At 38.2% G+C, this 24,533-nt stretch overlaps 1 protein-coding gene across 4 annotated transcripts in view; it reads right to left on the bottom strand.

Moving 5' to 3' along the window:
* col11a1a (collagen, type XI, alpha 1a) overlaps positions 1 to 24,533 on the bottom strand; it is a 68,695-nt gene that overhangs the window by 5,677 nt on the left and 38,485 nt on the right. For all 4 annotated transcript variants that reach the window (XM_084399411.1, XM_084399414.1, XM_084399413.1 and 1 more), the window contains 28 exons: positions 23,213 to 23,266; positions 21,562 to 21,606; positions 21,391 to 21,444; positions 21,266 to 21,310; positions 20,507 to 20,560; positions 20,354 to 20,407; positions 19,873 to 19,926; positions 19,658 to 19,765; positions 17,740 to 17,829; positions 14,987 to 15,040; positions 12,447 to 12,554; positions 12,133 to 12,240; positions 11,089 to 11,142; positions 10,504 to 10,557; positions 10,292 to 10,399; positions 8,273 to 8,326; positions 7,933 to 7,986; positions 7,738 to 7,791; positions 7,031 to 7,084; positions 6,280 to 6,387; positions 6,095 to 6,148; positions 5,934 to 5,987; positions 5,158 to 5,211; positions 2,745 to 2,798; positions 1,854 to 1,961; positions 1,194 to 1,247; positions 1,004 to 1,057; positions 174 to 281 (listed from right to left, as the gene is read on the bottom strand). In XM_084399411.1, coding sequence (XP_084255537.1) covers positions 174 to 281; positions 1,004 to 1,057; positions 1,194 to 1,247; positions 1,854 to 1,961; positions 2,745 to 2,798; positions 5,158 to 5,211; positions 5,934 to 5,987; positions 6,095 to 6,148; positions 6,280 to 6,387; positions 7,031 to 7,084; positions 7,738 to 7,791; positions 7,933 to 7,986; positions 8,273 to 8,326; positions 10,292 to 10,399; positions 10,504 to 10,557; positions 11,089 to 11,142; positions 12,133 to 12,240; positions 12,447 to 12,554; positions 14,987 to 15,040; positions 17,740 to 17,829; positions 19,658 to 19,765; positions 19,873 to 19,926; positions 20,354 to 20,407; positions 20,507 to 20,560; positions 21,266 to 21,310; positions 21,391 to 21,444; positions 21,562 to 21,606; positions 23,213 to 23,266 — 1,908 coding nt within the window. The remainder of the gene's footprint in view (positions 1 to 173; positions 282 to 1,003; positions 1,058 to 1,193; positions 1,248 to 1,853; positions 1,962 to 2,744; positions 2,799 to 5,157; positions 5,212 to 5,933; positions 5,988 to 6,094; positions 6,149 to 6,279; positions 6,388 to 7,030; positions 7,085 to 7,737; positions 7,792 to 7,932; positions 7,987 to 8,272; positions 8,327 to 10,291; positions 10,400 to 10,503; positions 10,558 to 11,088; positions 11,143 to 12,132; positions 12,241 to 12,446; positions 12,555 to 14,986; positions 15,041 to 17,739; positions 17,830 to 19,657; positions 19,766 to 19,872; positions 19,927 to 20,353; positions 20,408 to 20,506; positions 20,561 to 21,265; positions 21,311 to 21,390; positions 21,445 to 21,561; positions 21,607 to 23,212; positions 23,267 to 24,533) is intronic.

Raw genomic sequence — 24,533 nt, 5'->3', positions numbered from 1 at the left:
ACACGATTATGATGATGTACACAGATGCAATAAGTGCAGACGTTATTGTTTCAGTCGGTCGTTACTTTAATTTGCAAGCATTACAGGAGGAGAAATCCTGATAGGTGCGCTGCTGGAGGTACGACATTTGTTGTGTGGTGGGGTAAAGGACAGATAAATCATTAGTGACTCACAGAATCACCCTTGCTGCCAGCAGATCCCTGAGGACCAGGCAAACCCCGATCTCCCTTCTCACCCTGCTCACCGGGGGGTCCGATGAGGCCGATGAGGCCGGGGTGACCCTGGAAGAAAAACGTGTATTATAGCGGATGTCACAGATCAGAACATCAGTTGATATTCGAAATGTACAAAGAATGAATGTTTATATAAGCATAACCAAACCATCAAAGAATATCAATTTACATTATACTAGAGGACCGTTCACACCAAGTACGATAACTATAATGATAATGATATAATAATAAAAAAAAATTCTAAATATAAAAGAATAGCAGGGTCCACACCACAACTATAACGATAAAAGCAGAGAGAATCGATATCGATGGAATCACTTTTAGAATGATTATTCCCAGCTGATGAACGATAAACACATTGACAGCCAATCAGAATATAAACAGATTCTGTTAAATTTTAATTATTAAAAAAACAAACAGAATGTTATAGTCCGCTGTCTAAATAAATAACAAAAACTAAAATAACATGAAAAACCTGGATCTAAACTGCATGAATATTATATAAATTATTTAAATAAATACATTTTCATGAATTTTTTATATATATATAAACACAAATTTTGACACAAAAATATTTTGTATTTTTTATATGATTAAATGCCCAAGAAAATAACCAGTAAGCACTTCAGAACTGAAACAGAACTTATACTGAAACTTTTCCCTTGGCTTCCTGGAATGGAGTGACCTAGTCTAGTCTTTATCTTTGACCTTGAGCTTCTTTGAAAGCACATTAATAAAAATGTCAGGAAAAGAAATAGAATGTCACTCACCTTCTCACCCTTAGAGCCAGGGTCTCCTTTCAGGCCAGGGAGACCAGGAGGTCCCTAAATATCAGAGAACCAACAGTGAGAACTCAATTTGCGCGCATATACCCACATGTACACGCACACACAGAAAAGAGAGAGAGGATAAAAGGTTGACAGAAAGAACGAGCAAAGGGAATGGGGTCTCTCCTCTTACCATTGGTCCGGGAGGGCCGTCTTGTCCAGCAGCACCAGGAAGTCCTTGTTCACCCTGTGAAAATCCATCCAATTACAAAAGCCATTATTGCATTGTTTTTTGCTTATGGTCTGCCATTGATTTACTCTGGGCTGGACAATGATTAATAGCCCAGATACTAAAAAGTATTATCAAATAGACAAGAAATATATACAAGAGAAAGATACAGATTGGTGATTTATTATTCTGTGAATTGAGGTGTTTCATATAATTCTATCCCTGTGTGTGTGTGTATTTAAGATATTCAATGGCCATACAAATTATCTGAATACTTAAAAGTGCATGAATGCTGTTGCATTGCTTGGCCGCGGTGCAACGAAAAGAACCATCGTTTCACCAATAACTTTAAGACCACGCAAAAGCACCAAGCATTGGCAGTGGGGAGTAGTAATCTGTTAGAACTACTGGGCAAATGCCATGTCACATAATTAATATTCATGAGCAAAGATAGAGAAAGTTTAGAGAAAAGGTCAAGCATCATTTGTTTGCAGATGCTACCTGGTTTCAAATTCACAGTACTTTGAGTGTATCATAAGTGTTCTAAAACTATTTGGGGCCATTGTATTTATGTGTATGTGTAATGGTGGAATTATTAGGGTTATGAGTGACATGGGGACCCACCACAGGACCGGGGATTCCTCGTAGACCTTCAGGACCAGGCTTTCCAGCGGGACCCTGAGGGCCAACTGGTCCAGTTTTACCTGGTGGACCCTCAGATCCTGCCTCACCCTAAAAATAAGGAGAAGAGAGGATTATAGAAATTATAATATAATGCATAAAGTTGGCATGCAATGCCCACCGAAATATCACTGATAAAGAAAAAATTACATAAAGAAAAAACCCTGTTTTTACTGTATTTTTAATTAAATGCAGCCTTGGTAAGCATAAGAGACTTAAAAATTATAATATAATATAATAAGGGCTGTGCAACGATTAATCACGTCCAAAATAAAAGTTTGTTTACATAATTTTTGTGTGTGTACTGTGTATTATTTTGTATATATAAATACACACACATGCATGTATATTTGAGAAATATTTGCATGTATATAATGTATGTATATATAAATAAATAAAAAATCTTAAATATATACATACATACATGTGTGTATATTTATATTTACAAAATAATTATACACAGACACACACACACACACACACACACATATATTATTTAAACACAAACTTTTATTTTGGATGTGATTAATCGTTGCACAGCCCTAAATATAATATAATATAATATTATATTATATTATATTATAGACTAACAACCCTTAACTACATTATAAATCTCTGTATGCTTACGCAATTTAGATCACAGGGGTTCAGTTGATGAACTAAAGCTAAAAGAACCTACACACTTCAATCCCACAGTGACAATGTATCCACATGTATTAACAGTGAGTCACTCTGTCAGAGATGTTCTTTCTCCCATGGCTCGATGTGCTTTAATTATGGCAGTGGAGGCTGCAGTATGTGCCTGGGTTGAATTGATTTGGAATGATACGTTACCTTGGCGCCCTTCTCTCCTTGTCTGCCTTCAGCTCCAGCGGTCCCCGGGGGTCCCTGCGGACAGAGAAAAGGACATTGTATTTGAGCATTTTTCTCTGCTGGGCTAAAAAACAAATGGGGAAAAGGTCACAGTGAGACATCATGGTAGCACTTGGGGGAACTTGCTTGATGGCTATTAATAGGCGATAAGGCGAATGGATCCACTTGCATTTTTGTGTGAGCATACTGTACATTCATTGATATTCGTAAAAGTGGCCGCGGCCGGTTGTCAATTTTTTTACTCCAGTGAATATATCCTTAAAACATTGCCTATTGACATTTTTTTGATTTTTTGAAAACTATAATATCAAGAAAACCCCCCAAAACAATTCATGATGAAACAGCAAAAATGTTCAAGATAATACAACATGTGACAACTTGCCCCGCCCTGACATTTATGAAAAATATCCTTGCTCTTGCAACAGAGCTACCTTCATTATATTACATTTGAACCTTTGAATGTATGTCAGATTTGGAAAAATATTAGAATTTTAGTTCTTTAAGAGGGTTCGGACTAGATGTTTGATACCAACATACAGACAATATAGAGAACCAACTAGATAAAATATGCATTTGTGTAATTTAACTTTTGTCTCCAAGATAAAACCTGTGTGACAATTTACCTCCATCTCCACTGCATCATTTTTCATATGTAAATTTAATGAAAAGCAGGAAGAAATCAACTAATGACAGTTGGAAGCTTCACCAAATTAAATAATTCCCAAGATGCTTAATAGTCTAGGGACTGTCTCACGGGTCCAAGACTGAACAGAGTCCAAGAAATAAACAGAGAGAGAGAATAAGCAAGGGAATCTCCATATTCATTTCCAACTGCGGTCTGTAAACTGCTGAGAAAGCAGAACGTCTCTGTGTTTGATGCAAAATAAGCTCCAGCCAGAATTATTGATGCAGGAGACTTAATTCCACAAGATCAGTCTTCCTGCGACCGTCTTCCTCTCGCAGGATTAAAACACCTTTGCTGATGAAATGGCAGTTTCTCTATCCGCAGTTCGTCAGCCATTGCTATCCGTGTATGCGGATAGGGTGTATAATTTTCCCTGGGAGAGCTCCATCAAGCATATTGGGAAAGCAAGTGGTGTTTTCTCCACATTTTGCATGAATAATGGATGTCTGTGCAAAGAGATGCCATAAAGCTTTATGGAGGAATAATGGGATAGCATAGTGTTGCTTGGGCTGGCTTATAAAATCCAACCAGGACTGCTTCCCTTATAGCAGGACAGTTTGTGGCCCTGAGGGGCTCCAAAAAGGTACTATAGGGGGTCCAGCAGTTGTTTACACCTGGTATTAACATCCGTCCCATGTGATCTGGTCAAAATTGGTACACTTAAATAAATTCAAGGTCCAAAACATCAGAAACATGTGGCCACAGTGAAGAGCCACCTACTAACGTGTCAATCAACCATTGCCGATTACACAAAATAGGTTACCTTTAGCTAAAACTAAGGATAAGAAACTTAAGTTAAATGTTTCATTGTCCTTTCCACATTAAAATGTGGTAAGTAAAATTAAAATGTTCAATTATATGACATTGTGCATCAATGAAGATCCCAAACGATCAACTGCAAGTTCAGTGTAAACGCAGCAAAACTGATCTAGTGCCAAAGACAAAATGAAATTATATTTCGCTTGGTAGTTCAATAGAGTGCTGTGAAACTCCCCTCAATTCAATATAAATTGAAAAAGTTAACTTTTCCCCTCTTCTAAAAAAATTATGAGTTATTTTCGTGACCAGTGAAACAACACTATTTTCTGCAAGGCGATGAGGTTTCATTTGGCTGAACAAATTTCTTTTGATCTGGCAGTGGGAGAGGATGTCCAATTCCTGTCCCGAATGTGACAGTTATATTTCCTCTTCCTCTGTAACATCCTTTACACCGCCGTCCCCTCATCACTGTCACTCAAACAGGCCCAGGATCAATATAACGTCTTGACTGATTTTCTTCTTTCATCCTGAGAGAGATGTAGGACTACAGTGGAGGAAATGAGTTCTGGCTCTGACGCCATTTAAACGCTGTTTTCGATTTCAGACTGATGATTTAGTATGCGCTATTCATCACCCTGTGAAGGACTTTGTTTTTTCTCTTTGCCGTTGAGCGATATGACCCTGGGTGAAAAACAACTGATCATCCGTGCTGATGAGGACCAGTCTTTAACAAAAATGGTGACTGTTTTACACAGGTCAGAATCTTCATTCAATTAATAAATAGCAGTTTTAGTATGTGATCCGTTCTTAGTGAGAAAAATTGTTTGGCCTCCTCCTTGGAAAAAAATGTATAATTAAAAAGGTTTGTTATCCATGCCAGAGATAAACTGGCTCTGCTTATAGTATAATAGCGATGACGACTATACATACTCTTTTGCCAGGAGGTCCTGGTGGGCCAGCTTCTCCAGAAGGACCAGGAGGTCCCTAAAATAGAGTGGAGGAAGAAAATGAATCAAAAACAGAAAACAACTGAACCAACCTATTTTAGATAATTGACTTCAGGTTTATAACTAAACATTCTTTCGTTTGCCTTGCCAACCTTAACCAATTTCGTGAAATTAACTGAACACAATTAAGAAACACAGGGGTTTCAAAAGCACACAGACATAGGATGGATACAATTTAGCGAAATTATTCAGCTGTGTGATTATTTGATTTTGAAATGATAAACTTCTAATCAGAAGCTGTATGCATTTCTGTGAAAGTGTGTTGCTCAAAACAAACCTCCCCTCATTAAACTTTCATAGAACTGTAGCTTATAAATGGGCCTCGCACAAAGACTCTCAAGGCTAGACATTCACATTAGTAAACCTAGAGATTCAGATACATTGAATTTAATGGTAAATTAACCAATTTTCCTGCACTGGAAAATCCAAATTACTATAATAAATGTTAATAAGGACTTCAGTTTATGGGCTGCCACTGCTCAGACAATTATGTTTGACTTCCGTATATCCAATTACAGTTTATTAATCTATTTGTACTGTATATATACCTATGCAAGAGGAAAACACAGTGCTCTGCAATTTAAATCATCATATTTTGAGTAATTATTGCCTGAATAAAATGACAAAGCAGGAAATTCTAAATGCAGTTTATAAAAACTATAGTCAAAGGTATTGCGCCTAAATATTATTAATACTCACAGGTTGACCAGACTCTCCATCCTCTCCTTTTTCTCCTGGGCCTCCATCTATTCCCTGATAATGTTACAGACAAAAATTTAGAGACAGATAAACTGACAATTGACAAAACATACAAACACCTTGCAGTATATTAACCCTGCAAATTACATTTTGCTACTTACAGCAACACCTGGCTCACCAGGTGGACCAGGGTCTCCAGGAAAACCAACAGGGCCCTATAGTAACAGATTGAAAACAGGTTTAACACAGTTACATATCAATAACTTTAAACTGAATTCATCCTTAGTGTCCTTAACAAATATTAGGACCGACTAAACTAAATTAATGTCAGTTGTGTCACACTTACAGGGTTACCCTTGGGTCCATCATCTCCAGGGGGTCCTTTGGGTCCTGGAGGTCCAGCAGCACCAGAGGGACCAGCTTCACCTTTCTCTCCTCTCTCACCTTTTGGGCCCTGCAGAATTTATAACAAAGACGAAAGGGCTGAATAAAGAGCCCTGAGGCACTCCATGAACAAAAGAACCCTGAGAACAATGAGTGCAGCCACGCTCTACATCCTGATAAAGCAATTCAAAAGAGTTAATCAACCATTCATGTCAGTATTGACAGGCTAGAATTTTGACAGGCTGCATTTCCATCTGTAATACATATATTCCATAAATAACAAAGTTAACATTTTAGCTTTATTCAGTTGATTTTTCCCCAGAGAGTTTTTTGTGACAAAAAGGTGTAGTTTCTGAATGCCAAACAGATATTCTGGTGTCAGAAATGAAGAAACTGCTTTTCCAGTTTAGTTTCAAATGAAGGGATGTTTTGAGTATATTTTTACAGTATATATTTCATGCACGCCTTTATTCTAAATGTTCTAAAAGTGAGATTTTGATTCCTCATGATATGACGATATTTTAGTACAAATGTCACTGTATTAAGCTATTCTTTGTATGATGAGAGTAAAGACCTTTATTGGAATCATTCCTGCAATTTAGCGACTCACTTAGTGTGGCCACTTAATTCAAGACAATCAATAAAGCCTGAAAAGCTTACAGGAAGTGATTACCCGCACCATCACACATATCTCTCCTGAGAACTTGACTTACCCCAGGTCCAGGCTCGCCAGGAGGTCCAGGGTTGCCAGCTTCTCCTTGTTCACCCTGTGAAGGATATTACTAGTTATAAGCTATAGCACCATACCATATGATTGTGCTGTAGAATGTTGAGCTCTATTCAACTCTAAAAAACAGAATTTCCAGCTGTCAAACTTCCATTTTGGAAACTTCCAAATTCCAATTTCAAAAGTTTATTTGACAAACACCAGCAAATCTAACTGTACCATTGTCATTTTATCCTCCATGCTTTGAAAAATGGAACACCTTTTGAAGATCAGAGATACCAAGGAAGAATATGGCACATTTGACTTTTGAATGGAATGAATCAGAAATACTATCTAAATAAAGCTGCATTATGTTTCTTAGCAGTAGCTTACTTAACTAGTCTGGACAGTAGTGGACATAATACTCAACTACTAATGGATGGAACATCATGGTGACCTGTTACATATTCTGAATTCATCTCCACAGCCAGCCAAAGCATTAAAAATTGATGGCCTGTGGGCCTGCCAAATAGCAGTGAAATGGAGGGGTTTTATCAGAACTGCAGTAATGTAGGCATTAATCGTTTTGTTATACTAATTCAGACAAAAGGATGACACGAATAATAAATCAATGAAGTCTTCAAAAGAGACTTGAAATAGGTCTTTGGCCCTGATATTTTTGGGAATAAACACTGGAGATAGGAATACTCTTACCTTCTCACCCACGGATCCCATTCCTCCTATTCCACCAGGAGGACCTTGTGGACCCTTCAATATGTTAAGAGATTATGTCAATTTGTTAAGAGGCATACGTGAAAACCATTAACACTGAAGCCATTTAGTTAAAGTGGTGTAATTTTTTGGATTTGCTGATTGGATAAAATGTTCAATGTTGAGAGATGCTCTTACATCAGCACCAGAAGGGCCTTGAGGACCTCTGGGACCAGGTGGGCCAGGGGGCCCCTGTGGAGAAACAAGAAGAGAGACAAATGAGATTTAACTAATAGTTGTCAAAAAAACAAAAAAAATGGTCAAAGTTGTCAAAAGCAAAATAAAATAAGGCAAAATTAAATTAAATGCTAAATAACACAATACTAAACAGAACCCTTAAAGACACTTTTAAAGAAATTAAAAGGCATTTGTGAGCAGAATTTTCTGTCCTGTATTCATATTTGTCTTTTAAATGGAGCATTGGGGAGTGACATGTCAAAAAAACAACTGTATTTAATAACTGGTTAAAACATCTTACCATAGGACCAACGTCTCCATTTTCTCCTTTTTCACCAGGTGGCCCAGGAAGACCCTTTAAAAATAAATAGATATTGTTGTATTTATATGCATCTTCAATATATAAATGTCCATACATGCACATACTATAGTACACTGATGTCATTGACTGTGCAAAGATGTGTAAAGCTGTGAGGCACAAAAAAGACCCTCTGAAGAAAAGAGGAAAAAGAATCTGGCCCAGACGCAGTTACCAGAGGACAGCAATAATGCTTCATTTCAGAATTGGCGGAGAAAGGCAAAAGGGCCATATGGCAAATGGAAGAGGCAGAGGCGGAGTGCGGGAGTGTTTATTGAGTTTTAGTATCTGTCATCTTGAAATCTAAGAGAGCAGCTAATATCCTTTGTCAGATTTTTAGCTCATGTTCAGTGCAAACACTATATTATTTGTCACCTTTTCATAGCTGGCAAAAAGCGAGGGGTGAAAAATGTAAAGGACTTTCAACACTAAGCACAATATGAAAGCTATTTTACCTGGCACAGAAACTCATCTATGCACATTTGTCAAATATATTTCCCCAGAGCGGCACAGGATTCATTTTTGAACATTCGGGGGGGAACATGTCCCTCGTCTTATCCATTATTATGCCCTAAAAATGCACCTAGGACTTGAGAGAACCCCATTTTAAATCCAGAACATTGGAGGAATAAAACGGGCAACCAAAAAGAAGTTAGATGGCCAGCAGCATGCACTTCATTTCACTTGACGCTGCTCTCAACTTAGGGGCTAAAGCTGAAAAATTCATGCCGTTTTTCAGCTTAATTAATGGCCAATTAAATGTTTTCCCCAGCAGGAAAGGTAAAACATCCATCAGTGAGAGTAACCAGGGAAGCATTTGTGTTTTAAAGAAGTCCAAAATACTATAACATGAGAGATCTCGGATCAAAACACACCTGCATTGGCGAATAAACACGCTAGGCATGTGACCCCGGTATCATGCGTGTTTGATCCTTGACATTTACTCCCTAATTGCCTCACCGAGTTTTCGACTTCGGGGGCTGCTCATTCAAAGGCGTTTCTTCGTCATCCGTTACACGTCAGGAGCGACGACATCCAAAGTCTAATTTTGTCTGATATTTACTCGCCCAATACCCACGTGACCTGCTAAGTCTGGCAGACCAACACGCTGATTCTCGTGCTGGTAAGAGATCTCATCAGGGCAGAAGCCCTTAGTCAGAGACCATTAACATAAACACTCATTACACACTGAAGGGTGTGTGTGCACTGTCCTAATGTCTATTGGACCGGGTCACTAAATGCAATTAATAAAATCCAAATGGAAGTGCATTACGCCCAATTAAAACTCAATTGAATCAAATGGCTCAGAGATTTGGTGGCGTAAGAGGACTACAGGAGCAGTCGATGTTACTCCATTACCGCGATGACTCGCCTTCAGAGGAATCAGCTAATTGATTGATAGAGGAATGGCAGAACCTTGAGGCTTCAGATCATAATATGATCAAATAGAAAGAGAGAGATGAGATGATTAAAATAAATCTTCTATAAATACAGTGTGTTTACTACACAAACATGACATGACTGCTGATTTTTATAAAACATTTATATATATATATAGACAGAATGATTTTGTTGGGACTGATATTGTGCAAAATAAACTTTTATAAATTCAATTTTCTTTAATTCTCTTAATTTCTCCTTTTGTCTTCTCTCTTTAATTATTCCGCTAATTAGTAGAATAAATAAATCAGTTGTAATTATACCACCAGCAAACCAAAATTTGAACTGTTCATGTAATGGACCCTACATGTCTGTAGAGAGTGTCTACTTATTTACTAGAACAATTTCAGCAGAAGTGGAATCAAAAGGAAATCAATTCACATCTCAAACACCTCTACTGCATCTACTGCCCAGGGCCACCAGCTAATGTTGTTTGTGCTGCATTAGTCTGGGTTACCATGGGACTGGCGACTCAGTGCTAAACAAAAGAAAAATGTTAGCTCGTGGCACTGTGGGACTCACCTGCAGACCGATGGGACCAGGAGGTCCAGGGAAGCCCCGGGATCCTTCATCTCCCTTCTGTCCAAACATACCCTGCTGTCCGCGAGGACCTGGCTCACCATCAGCTCCCTGAAATAAGCATTAGTCAGAGTCTCAATGTATTCTGACTGAGTCAATGTAAAAACGACTGAAATAATAACTAAGGTAATTCTGAATGTGCAGTCAAGACGTACAGCAGGTCCAGGAGCTCCAGTAGTTCCCTGAAGACCAGGTGGACCTGGAGGACCCTAGTGGGCAACACAATAAAGAAGGTGATCAGAATAACAGAACTATGATGGGAATCATAAGGAATTGAATGATTCTGGTTCCTCAAAGATTTAATGAATGGCTCTTTTAATACTTTTGAGGAAATCACTTGTTGGAGTTGGACATGATAGTAAGGACTTGTGGTTCAGTGAGCAAGTCAAGAACCGCTTAAACCGATTCAGTGATTGACAATTCAGTTGTGTAATTCATGAAGACTGATTTATGACTCTTTTAGATCAATTTATTAAAGGAACTGGTTAATAAGACTTATTAATTAGTAAATCGGACTATACTGGTTGCGTATGTTTTTTGTTGCATGCAAAAACTAGCAAGGACAACACAAAAGAAGGCCAATTTAATGTTTTTTTGTGTGTGTGTGGAATCAGTGAAAGAGCACAGATGCTAAAAAAATGTCCTTAAAATCATTAGGTAATGGTTTGTAATAAGAATCGGTTCTGCATTCAAATCCTACTGTTTGTATAAATAAGGATTTTACGACAGAATTTACTCACATGTTCACCTTTGTCGCCTTTACTTCCCTTCTGTCCTGGTTCGCCAACTTCTCCCTGGAAAGAAGTTTTAAATCAGTCATGCAATATCCATTTTGTCTTTTAAAAAACTATATTATGCATAAATCACACAGGTGATTTTAAATGAAAGAAACTCTGTTGAAGTAATGTTGAAATAAACCATTTACTGTGCAGTAAAAAAGATGACATTGGCAATGACCTGCATAGAGTTTTAATGTAAATGAAATGACAAATATTGTCTCTGAACTAACAGACATGGCCAGATAAAGCTTTGCTACAACATATTCTTGGCACGTAAGCCATGAAGTTGGTTAGAGGATACTGATGGAGAGACAACGTTTATGGTACCCTGCGCTAATTTGATTATAGGCTGCCTTTGCTGATGATGATGGATTGGCGGCAGGGGAGAGCGACTGAGAGATAGGCGTGCGTTTCAGATGTTCGTACAGTGTGTGTTTGTGATGATGAAGAATGATGCTGTCCAAAAAGAGAGGGCGAGGAATTCTGGGAAGAGTTGTGAGATATGCTAGGATGATAGGAGAGGAATCATTCTAGTACAAATATTTAAAAATATTTAAAACAAGGAAAATTTACTTGAGAAGCAAATTTGCAGAAGACTTTTATCTTGAATTAAGTTTTCTTGATTAAAAATTCGTAATCCATTGGAAAATAGTTTTTTCTTGTTTTAAGTACAAAGCGAGGGCAATTTAGTGAGATTTATGGGATAGTTGGGATAAGAAAAGATATATTGATGTACTGACATACTGAGATTTTTCTGCGGTGTAAGCCTGTTAAAGTAACTTTAGATGCATTGGAACAAAACTTTCTTCCATTAAATCTGTACGCGAGTTAAGATGAAGTGAAATCTGTTACTGTCCTTTTGTGGAGACTGTGATTTGGCTGCAGGAACGGACACATCAATAGAAGCATTGTATTAATGTAATTTGGTAATGTAATGTTTGGTAATGTAATGCACCTTCTCTCTACTGTCTAAGCTTATTAATGTCAATTAAAACTGCAATTAACCTTGTCACCATCTTCTCCAGGTGGACCCTGAGGTCCTGCTGGACCCGGCAGACCAACTGGACCTTGAACTCCATCCCGACCGGCTGGACCTGAAGGACCTCTCTCTCCCTGAACAAAGACACAGATTTTTCAGTTCGTGACAAATTACATTCTGAATTGAAATCAATTTTTTTCCATTTGCTGAAAAGATGCATGTGCTACAGTAAGTTAGACGGTATGCATTCACTGTGCTGTAAGCAACCTTAAACTTTCACTAACAAATGCAATATAAGAAACACATATTGATAATCTTCACATCTAATAAGTGAGATTACCGGTGCACCCTTCTCTCCAGCAGGTCCCGGGGGTCCCTGAGGTCCAGTACGTCCAGACAAGCCAATGGGGCCAGCAGGTCCTGCTGCTCCTCTCTCACCAGGGGAACCCTATAACCATCACGGACAAAACGATTGAACATATTTGACACTGAGATACACCATAGACATACACACACTATTGACAAGTCTGATTTACTGAAGCATATACTACATCAGGGTTTTCATCAGGTTCAAGTGTAGGGCGCACCTCCCCAGGGGGCGAGAGCATGTCATGGGAGGCTAGGGCTGAGCAATACGACGATGTCAATCGATTGAGATTTTCTATATAGCTTTTCTGCATGTTTATTTATCAGCAGTGCAGGACTACTTAAACACGTTAGAGCAGTAAAGTGAGTCATTAAAAGCACAAAAAACGGCGAAAAATAACTGAATTCGGTACTGACAGGCGACTTTCTGTAGCACACCCGACGTGCACGAGTGCTGAATTTAGTTTACTTTTGCGGCTTATTGCGCAGTTTGCCTAAATGATTATTAAATCCATGCATAAGGTCTTAAAGTGACAGCAGTCTCACATAGGCATACCTGCTGCTGTCTATATCGTTAATGTTAATCAAACAACAAAAGAAAAAAGAAAATCATTCACAGCGCTTATATCTTTCAAAGCTTTCAAATCTGTGTATAATTCATACAATGCAGACTATAAAGTTAAAATGGGGGTTGGGGGGTGTGCATTGTCTATTTTGTGTTAGAAGGGAGGCCCACTGTCTTTGACTTTGAAAACCCCTGTACTGAATTAATAGGCTTGTAAAGATCTGCCGTACCTCACTCATTAGTCATGTATAAAGGATTAAAACAGATTCTCCCAGGCGACAACTTCCTTTCAAGGATGTACTTTTAGTGCAGAAAATCCAAATGAGGAGCTTTAGCTTATGAATGATTATGCTCTAGCCACAAAAAAACAAACCATTTCAGACGTTTTGGTGTTAGGGTGTGTTGCTATGCAGTTGCTAAGGCATTCTGAGTGTTTTAACATTGCTATGCTGGTGTTGGGGTGTTGCAATGCAATTACTAATATGTAATGTTGTTATGCTGATGTTATGTGGTTGCTAAGGCATTCTGAGTGTTTTAACATCGCTATGCTGATGTTAGGGTGTTGCTATGCAGTTATTAATGTGTAATGTTCTTATGCTGATGTTAGGGTGTTGCTATGTGGTTGCTAAGGCTTTCTGAGTATTTTTTAACATTGCTGTGCTGATTTTAGGGTGTTGCTATACAGTTACTAAGGTTTCCTGAGTGTTTTGAACATTGCTATGGTGGTGTTAGGGCGTTGCTATGCAGTTGCTAAGGCATTCTTTGTGTTTTGAACATTGCTATGCAGATGTTAGGCCATTGCTATGCAGTTGTTCTCAGTGTTTTTAACATGTTACCATGTGGATGGTAGGCCATTTTTTTATGTGGTTGGTAAGGTGTTCTGAGCGTTCTTAATCAAAGTCTATGGGATTTAGCACCCATTTAAAATCTTTAGTCCCACACCATTTCCCAACAATAGATTTGTGGTATCACGTCATGTTCATGTGGGACATTTTATGCACCAAATTGCACCTGATAGTGATCTTTGCCTTTGCAAGCAATGCTAAATAAATCATTGCACAGGGACAGTACAGAGGATGCGTGTGCAGTCCCGTGCAACGCTTTGTGACTAGCGAGTGCAATAAACTACAGCGTGGCGCGGACGGAATCAAACAATCAGAACGACACAGACAGCTCTGAGGGGAGCTGTTCAAGCATCGTAAAACTTTCGGTTCGGCGGCAAATGTACTCTTACTACTGGGCGAACATGCCCTTAGACTCCTTATCTCGCTTTCTAAATGTGGTTTAATTTGTAGACCCCCGCATCTTCATACAAATGCAAATGTATCCTTTATCGGACTGACACAGTTGAATTTAAAACTCCTCAATGACTTTTCATCCATCTATTCTAATCTTGCAGTGCACTGTCAAGGCCTGAAAAAGAGCAATTATAGGGTGACAATACTTGTCTATTTTTTTTCCTAAAGAGAAATGAATCGGTGAAGAAAAGAATTTGATTTTAATTAAAGAAGCTTGAGGACATTCAACGTCATGCCCATCACATAAAATCTAAATGAAACAGCTATGGTATAAAATGTCAAGAGGAGGTAATTATGAAGTAGTGCTGTGAATTTATCTCAAGACACTGTGGTGGTCACCATCACACCCTCTAGTGTTAACTAATGCCACTGCATGGTCTTTTAAGAGGCACTGCGGGAGACATCGATCCTACTGTGTCCGATTCGGTGTCTCTCATTTAGAAAGAGTATGAATCAGCTGCGCACTCTTCTTTGTTTGCGCGTGTGTTCGGTGGCGAAGAACACTTTTTAAATCCTTAATGGTGTTTTTGAGCCTTAGATCTTCCTGACCAGTCCCTCAACCCTCTCAGACTCCTAAATATTGAATGCCCCTTTTGTGAGAATGAGCTTTGCACGTTGAATGAAGGGAAACCATGGAAACAGAGTACTTACAACAGGACCAGGGGGGCCCTGAGGGCCCTCAGCTCCTTTCAAACCAGGTGGACCCTGCAGAGGGCAAAAAGAATGGGTGAGTAAATAAATAGGCCTAACAAACAGCTTCATATCAAAGTGTCAGCATTGGCTATTTTCTCTTGAACATTATCCAACACATCATCTATTGATGCTCAAAGCCATATATAAACATGTACTGTATGTTTTAGTGCATCATATCTGAGCAAACAAGTCTACCTCCAGCTCATAACTGAGATAACACACAACATGACCAACACAGAACAGAACTCATAATGGAGATTTCACGTTGAAAGCTTTTGAGAATCCACGCTGAAAGTGCTCATGGTTGTTCTTTTTCAACTTTAGTTCTTGCAAATGTGTCGTGACCAAAAACGACGTACAAAAAACCTGTGGAGTTTGCCTTCATTATTGACATTAAACCTAGTTCTACATATCTTTCGTGCTAAGTTTGAATCTATGAAAGTGTGAAAGAGATTTGAGAACTATGGCTTAAATGTCGGATTGTTATAACAGAAAGCTATCATATGGCTTCAGATAACTTGGAATATAGTGCACAAGTCATATTGGGTTTTTTGGAGCTTTGTGGTCTGTATGCTTTTGTTTAGAAATGAGCAGCGTAAACGGTAACAGACATTCTAACTATAACTATAATTTGAGTATTAGTAGACTGTCTGCTTAATATCTGCAAACACTTTATTTTGATGGTCCCCCAACTGACATTCACCGACTATAAGTAACTTTGCAACTACATTCAACTTATTCTATTAACCCGAACCCTAACACCCAACCTAACAGTCTACTAATACTCTAATGAGACATTGTAACATGTATGCTCTGTTTTGGCTTAGTTTCACTGTGTTTTAGTTTAGCCTGTGTGACCTAGTTCTTCATCTTTGTGCGTTACTTCTACAGCCACCCGTGACAGACATGTAGTTGCAAAGTTACTTTCAGTTACTTTTAATGTCTGAAGTGGACAATGGAATTGAAGTGTAACCACATAAACATTTTGAAAACTTCTCCTTATATATTGAACAAAACAAATAAACACATACAACATTGGAACAACATGACGGTAAATGATGTTTAAGATAACAAACTTTCTATTTATCATTTTTAGACTAATTCTTACTTTCAGCACAGGATCAAAATTATTCTATTTCTGTGATGTTTTGCTCATCGACTTAAATGCTTCAAAAATTACCAGGAACACTGTGGGAGATACAAAATCCTGAGAGGATACTACTCTAATGAATTCTTATGAACTATTCAGAAAAAAAATCCAGAGATATGGTGATCTCATGAAACTCTCAGATTTCATCAACAGAATTTTTAGCTTTTTATGAAAAGGAATAGCTAGCCCAAAACTATATACTTACCCTCATGTTGCTACAAACCAATATTTTCAAAGAATCTTTACATAGATAGAAAAAGGTACACAAACACACCATAAAAACACCATAAACATAGTCCATATGACACGTGTCCATACGCATGCTTTATTCCAAGTCTTCTAAAGACTAAATACCAATGACCTTTGATGTTATTGACATCCAACCTGTGCAATGGACAGTGGACACCATAATTGTTTCAAGAGTCAGAAGTAGAAACTGTTTTAGTTTGTTCCTCAAAAGAGCTAGCATATGATTTCTTATAGTGCACATGTTATATGGACCACTTATATGGCACCTTCATGGTCCTTTTTGGAGCTTTTGTAGTTGTATGGAAACTTGTATGGAGCTTTTGTAGTTGTATTTTCTGTTCCACAGAAAAACTGACATCATACAGGTTTGGTATGACATGAGCGTGAGTAAATGATGACAAAATTGTATTTTTGAGTGAATTCTTTTTTAACAATGAGCGAAAGTAAATGAGGAAGCGAGAATCACACACATACCCATGTCATTACAGACCATTGAGTTCTACTGCTTCTAAACTCATTTTTCTACTTGCACAAACTACAGCGCAAAGTGACAGTGGGTTTGGTGTCTTCTGACTGTGGGTTTCATTAATCTCAGTTTGAGAGAGAAATCCACAGAACTCGACTGCCTGCTGGTTCTGCTTCCACACGATTGATATTTACTGGCCTCTTTTTCTCTCACAGGACAGTTGTCATCAGGGGCACAGTAAAAATCAAAGAGCTGACAAGAGCTCTCGTGTGTGTGTGTGTGTGTGTGTGTGTGTGTGTTTGTGTCAGTGTTCATGGAGGTGCCGTCGTGTTTCGTGTGCGTATGTGTGTGAGGGCTTGAGATTGCCTCTCTAAAGGGCAGACACACACAGTGGTCTCAGTAATGACTGTTGCTGTCCTAAGAGGGGTAAAAAAATCAGCCCAGTAGAAAATAATCAGGCAGCGCATGGATAGCCAGCCTCTGCCACTGACCTTGAGATCAGACATCAACAATGAACAAACAACCTCATCTCCAAAAATCTAATTGGCAACATTTCCAATTAAATCATTCTCTGGCCAGATAATACATATAAAAGACAAACAACCCAGCCGCTTCAAAAGCTGGTAAATGTGAGCCGCAGCCAAATTAGCATAATGTACCTTTGCATTAAACAATGCAAAGTTAGCCCTTTCAGAGGTCATCTGCCCTATTAAAGTCTTGGTGGAGTGTATTGAAGTCCAATTCTGTGGCTGTAATGAGCCAAGGCTGCTGTCTAACCCTCTGTCTACCTCTAAGATTAGGAGGATTTATTGCAGTGATTTATTCGCTACAGGAGCACAATCCTACCGTCACTCCGGGAAGACCTCTTTCTCCCGGGAACCCTCTCAGTCCTGGAGGACCGTCTTTTCCTGGACTGCCCTGAGGACCTGGATCTCCCTGCAGACAGACAGTTGGCAATTGAATATTTTATTGAACTTCAAATATAATGAACAGGAAATTTAAACCAAATGAATTTTCAGCTGATGCTAATGAGCTTTGAACTGATGAAATTATTCTGAATTATTGCTAGCTTCAAATCCACCGTCGCTAGCACTGGCAGGTCGATTCAATTAATGTTTCTGACTTCACAGGATGATTAAAACTGAAGTGTGTAAATTTTATATAATGAAACACTGGCCTGTTGAAAACATTTTTACACCACATTTTTTGAGGAAACAGGCTGGAATAGGAATGAGTATTTCAACACCAGAAAACACATTTGAACTTTAAAATATAATGAAAAGAACATTTAAACATAAATATGTTGATATGTCTAACTGATGCTGATAAAATTTCAACTAAAAGACAATTTCATACACTACTATTCAAAAGTTTGGGGATGGTGGGATAGTTATATAATACAGAAAAAACTGTTTTCTATTTTAATATATTATTTTATAATATTTATATATTTTTATAATATATTATAATTGTATAAATATTTATAATATTTATATAATATTTTAAAATGTAATTTATTCCTATGATGGCAAAGCTGAATTTTCAGCATCATAACTCTAAGTCTTCAGTGTCGAATTATACTTCCGAAATCATTAATATGCTTATGTTATGCTAAAAAAAAAAAAAAAATTCTTAAAATTAAAAATTATTTAAAACAGTTGCTGCTAAATATTTTTTGTTTGTTTATTTTTGTGACATTTTATATTTTATTCTTTTTATTCTTTGATGAATAGAAAGTTCAAAAGAACAGCATTTATTTGAAATAGAAATCCTTTGGAACATAAATGTCTTCACTGTCACTGTTGATTTATTAAATGTGTCATTGCATAAGTATTAACTTCATAAGAAACATGATGACCCAAAACTTTTATACAGTACATTACATTATTAATAGCTCCAAATAAACTTCTGTTCATGAAGCCCTAGCGGTGGTAGGTAATATTTCAGCACAATTAATGCAAGCCTGCCTAAAAAAGTAATAACAATAATAAATGTGTCTTAAGCAAATGCCGTAAACTGCAATCATACGTGCCTGCCTGAGGGGCTCAAGAGTGAATTTTGAGTTTTATAGTTTTAGCCCTTTGAAAGACAATCTCCACTTGACCTCAGTGTCTCTGCATTTTGATTGGACCACTGAAAGTGTCATATGTCTAATAAGAAGAGGAAACAAAAGAGCAAAATCAGGAAAATGACCAAAGGACCGTGAGTCTGACCACTCAGACTTCAGCAGCATACTCTGCCTCTGGGCTGTTCACTCAAGTCTGACAGACTGTCTAAAGTGAGCCGATCAAGCTGATTAAAGTGTCTCCGTTTAGGAGTGACAGGACTTGAAACCGAGACAAGAAGGTTGGACACTCAGAGAAGTTGAGTTTAGTTTTTAAAGGCCATGTCTACTAACAATTTAGACTCTATTTCGAAAGGAAATTCAACAATTCTCCACAGTACTGATGTTATAGAGCTGGTAAACTTGGATGCACTTGGACAGATCGGGTTTTTGGTCAACAAATTGATGTTCACTGGCTCTTTTTTCTTGTCAAGAAAAAATAAATGTGGGTCATAATCAATCATTTTTAGTTCGTATGACCTTACTTGTTTGCTAGGCACTTTGCTTTTGTTATTAGTTTATGTAGTTTTCCAATAAGAAGGGGCTGTATAAGAATAATAGCTGAGCTATTGATATTCCAAAACAATCAATTATTTTCTGATTGTCTATATTCTGTATGCCAGTTTGGCTAAAAGTCATGTAAACATGAAAGTCATTTACCTTTGCACCTTCTTTCCCACCAGCACCTGGGAGACCTTGCTCTCCGGGGGGACCAGGGGGTCCAGGATGTCCTCTCTCACCAATAGGGCCGGTTTCTCCTGTTGGACCCTTTCAGGCCATTACAGATATATTTGAGTGATATTGAAAGGCATGGTCTTCCTGTTTAGCTCAAATGAGAATACAGTAATAAATGCTGTGAAAACATGAACGCCTACCTGTGGTCCAACAACACCTCCAGGTCCTGGTGGGCCAGTTTTGCCTTGGAAACCCTAGGGGAAAAAAAATAAATCACAGCAATAAATCAATAAATACACACATATATATTCATCCATCCATCCATCTATCGTCGATGGACCATCAAGTACAACAATAATTTATATGACAATTTCCTGGGCAAAATATGTAGCTGCAGTCCTTCACAGGTTTATTGCTCTTAAATGTGATAAACATCTCCCACTGGGTCACGTAGTTATTAATAAAGCCTCTGGCTGGATCAGACAGAATCTCCATAACTCCTTCAGGTTTACAAATTACTCAGAGGAAGAACGCTCATTCAGTTCCTAGCTGCTTCTTTTAACATGCTTAGCCTCTCTTCCCAGATGCTCGAGCACCTCAGTGATGTCTACTATAGGTTATCATTTAGATACTGCTATTTGGGCAGCAGATCTATAAACGTGATTGATTGGAAACACTTACAGTTTCTCCCCGCTGGCCAGGGTGACCGGGCAGCCCATCCTTTCCAGGTGGTCCCTAAAACACAAAATGTGGTGGTATATTGTAAATGACACTTTTTAAATTATTAGCATATAAAACAGCATGGATAATACTGTAAAAAAAACAGGTACTTACAGGGGGGCCCTTTGGTCCTGAGAAACCAACGGGACCCTGGGGCCCTTGAGGTCCCTGGAACAGACCATACAAAATAAGTATATTTGGTGAAAAGTCTACTCCTTTACTTGGTCTTACTTAATAAAGTAGGACAGATTGTCACATTACAATATCAGCAGCAGAACATGTATCAGAATGTCTATATACTGTATAAAGAAGGTTATCAGAATCAGAAATGTGTGCAAGAAGTGAATGTTTATCTGACCTGATAATTTGTTTTATGAACTCATTAACATTTATAAAAACTCAAATAACAAAGCATCAATACAATATTATAAGTTGAAACTATGTTGAAAGTACAACGTAGGTACAGTCAACAGGCTTTTGACAAGCTTAAAAAATCCTACAGATTCAGACTGAAAACCAGAATAAATAAAGAGGAAAACACTGAAAAAAATAGAGGAAAAAACAAGAACAGGATTACACAGCAGATATACACAGTACAACATCAGATTTCAAATGATGTGAGCCTTGGACAACAGCCTTCCAATGGTCTAATGCTCAAGAGATCTTCATAAATCTATAATAGCTTCCAGACGAAAACATAGGTCTGGTGGTAAGTCCTCTTATCTGGAGTGCACCCACATGCTGAGCTAATCCTCACTGCGCTTCCTGCAAAAGCACCCTCTCGGAGCGCTTCAAGCCGTACACCATCTCACTGTAGATAGAATGATGGGAGGACAATGTTTTCTGCTGCATTGCATTTTTGGTAGCACTTACTCTCTCTCCGGGTGGACCAGGTGGACCGTCGTTGCCTGCTGTGCCCTGTGGGATAATAAGAGAGGTGAAGCATAAGGACTGCAATGGAAGTGACTGACACAAGCACAGTCTGAAGGAAGTAGTACCTTAGGGCCTGGTTTTCCCGTTGGGCCTCTGGCACCGCGCGAGCCACGGGGACCCTAAAAATACAAAACTTGGTGACTTGCATAATTCAATTCAGCATAAATGCTTATTATTGTAATGCAAATTTAAGTGGAAATGGAAGGTGATTGGGTAAGTGCTGAAGCGGTACATACCGTCGGACCTCTTTGCCCTCTTGGACCGGATTTCCCTGCCACCCCCTTTGAAAAGAAAGAAAAATGAGTGTGGTAAAAATTGAGAGCGAATTCAATAGCTACACAAAGCAAATCCAATCGCTGCAGCTGCTGCCGTACTTTTTTGCCAAGATGAGATGGCAGTGTGTACAGGGGAAAACAAGCATTGGAAACTTTCCCCTAGGATTTCTGGGAGCCACAGCAATATTTGTTTCAGATGAGGTGTAGTAAAAGCACACAAACATACACATATACACTGGCATTTTGCACACGATCTAAACAGCAGCTAACTTGACATTTAATTATGAATAATCATAAATGCTTAAAGCACATTGCTTTTTCACTGAGAGGTTTCCCATGAATAATATTGGGAAAACCCAAGGTTTGTTTCCAATTGAGAGCATTTCCCACTACAATAATAGATGAGAATCTCTCAAAGGAAATACTTGATTAGTTTTCCCCGGTGGACACCACCATTTACTCTTTCTATACCATATATGGGCTTGCAGAGCGTGATGTACTGTACACAGAGTAGAAGTCAGTGTTTTTTTTCTGCATATGCAATTTCAGTCAACATGTGTTGACATTTTTTAATAGTTTCCATCTATTTAATTAATATCAAGCAATGCCGCTGTATTGGTACAGGTATTTCGCTCTTGTTAGTGCTTCAGGTTTACATTAAATACTTACTCAGCATACTGCTTAAGAAATGGTCACAAACATATACAGTATACACTTATCCATTGCTTTGATAAACAAAATGCATCTAAATGTAAGTGGAATTTTACACAGTAAACCGCAGGCTCTCTTTAGCACAACAGTGCTAAAAATGCTGCTACTGTAACTCTCTTAATGAGGTATTTTTTTAGTGTTGAAAGTGATAGCCAATAAAACAAAACAAAATAAAATGTAATTTAAAAACATAATTTGCATAGGGGATAAGCTAAGCTAGTAGGCTAGTCGGCCTAGTATGCTAAGCTGGTAGACTGAGCGGTAGCTTGAAAAAAACCCAAAACAACATTTAATGTAATCTACAGCTCTGGTTATTTACTGTTATAAGCAAAATATAATTGAAATGTCATTGATGACTATAGTAGTATAGTTTAGACAACTTTGTAAGACTTTGACTTTGTAAGATTTCTAATCAGGCACTGAATAGTTTCAGTCAGTGGAATGTATCTGGACTCAATTTAACAGGTGGAAACTAATTTTAATGACACTTCTTTGATTTTACTGCATACTGCATACTAGTGCAAGGTAAATTTATGGTAAGTGTGAAGGTAAATGCAAAGGCAAATGTAAAGGTAAACATGAACAGAAAAAGTAACTATAGCCTACATGTAAAAGTAAATGTAAAGGAGAATTCAGAGATGACCTTTGACTTAATGGATTCATGCACTTTTGCATACTTTCTGAAAGTGAATAGTTTTCCAGATGCGTGATCATCGTTAAATCATGTGAAGAACACAATCATTCTAGCATCTTTTGTTGTCAGGTATTGATTCGTGTCCATGTTTTTGCACAAAGTCATCATACAAATCCTTTCATAAAAGGAATCAATCAGCCTTTTTCATGTGTTTGTTATAATGCAGTGTGCACTTCACACAAAGCAGGTTGGAAGAATCCATCTCACCCTGGCTCCTTTCTCTCCGTTGGCTCCTGGGAATCCGGGGAAACCGGTCGAACCCTGCAAATCAAAGAAAAAGACTTAAGGGAGGAAGGGAAGGCAGCAAGACCTGCATATTAATGAGGGATGAACTCCAAGAGTCCCGACTCTCCTACTGATTCCGACAGTTAAATGCCATTACAATCTGTTAGCATTAGCATCTTTGGCTTTGCTACTTCCACTGTAGAGTTTTAAATAGCTGTGAGACTGCTTTGTCCCAATTGTAGGCAAGCTTTTTTCTAAGAATCATAATTCAGCAAGCGGTAGGCTTGAATGCGTAAGATAAACAAGGTCGATCTCGATTATCAGTTTCCTTGTTTTGTTTGCACAAGACTGAGCGCAGGAGAGCTCGGGAAGGGATCGCTTGTCAGTTTGGAAATACAACAGGGTTCACCAAGGATGGAGGACGAAATAATCAACCAAAACAACAGTTGTTGGACGAAAACAAATGGCCACTCAGTCAGATAAACAACCAAACATAGTTAAGATTAAGAGTCATGAGTCTTAATCGCTCTCATTCTCACTACCTGTCAGTTTCTTTCTCTCATTCTCAGTGCAGTAAATTAAAAACAGCTTACCCACGTTCCTCAATCCTGGCAGCAGTATAAGCATTCAAGAAAGAAAATCAATACACTGGTTTGCACATACATTTCTATTTCCTCTGCCCTGCAGAAATCAGGTTTGATTTACCATAAAAGATATTATGAAACTATAAAGGTGAGACACTGACGAATAAGCAATGACACTCTATAAAACAATGCCACAACTCTGAAGCGAGTAACCACTCAGACAGCGATGGCTGGTCTTCGAAAGTGCACTTCATGATAATTTGAGAGTTGGCAGGCTGTTTGAATCCATTCCAGAGATGATGGCATGTCAAAGTGCTTGTAATCACATCACTTGTCTGTCATTCGTTAATGCTGCTAAATAGAAGCGGATTTACGAGACTGCTAGGACTGTTTTTTTTTTTTCATATTATTCCAGTCAATTCAAGATAAGCATTAAAAATTAATGATGTCATTTCTACTCTACTATCAGCACCAAAAGGAACTGCAAAAATAGTGAATTAGGCTTCCCGAACACTCTGCCATTAGACTGAGAAACAGAACCGCACGCCACTGGTTGAGCCTGTCGAGTAAATCGGGACATTCAAACTAACAGAGTGAAGTTTTGATAGAGTAGCATGGTAACATTTTATAATATAGTATGTTAAATGGAGTGGTCTGCTGAATAGTTCAGAAAAAAAAAAGAAAAAAAACTTATTCATGTTAATAAATATTACATAAAT

This window comes from Rutilus rutilus (assembly GCF_951802725.1).
Source record: "Rutilus rutilus genome assembly, chromosome: 24".
In the NCBI taxonomy this organism is placed as follows: domain Eukaryota; kingdom Metazoa; phylum Chordata; class Actinopteri; order Cypriniformes; family Leuciscidae; genus Rutilus; species Rutilus rutilus.
This window is presented reverse-complemented; position numbering and strand designations above follow the sequence as displayed.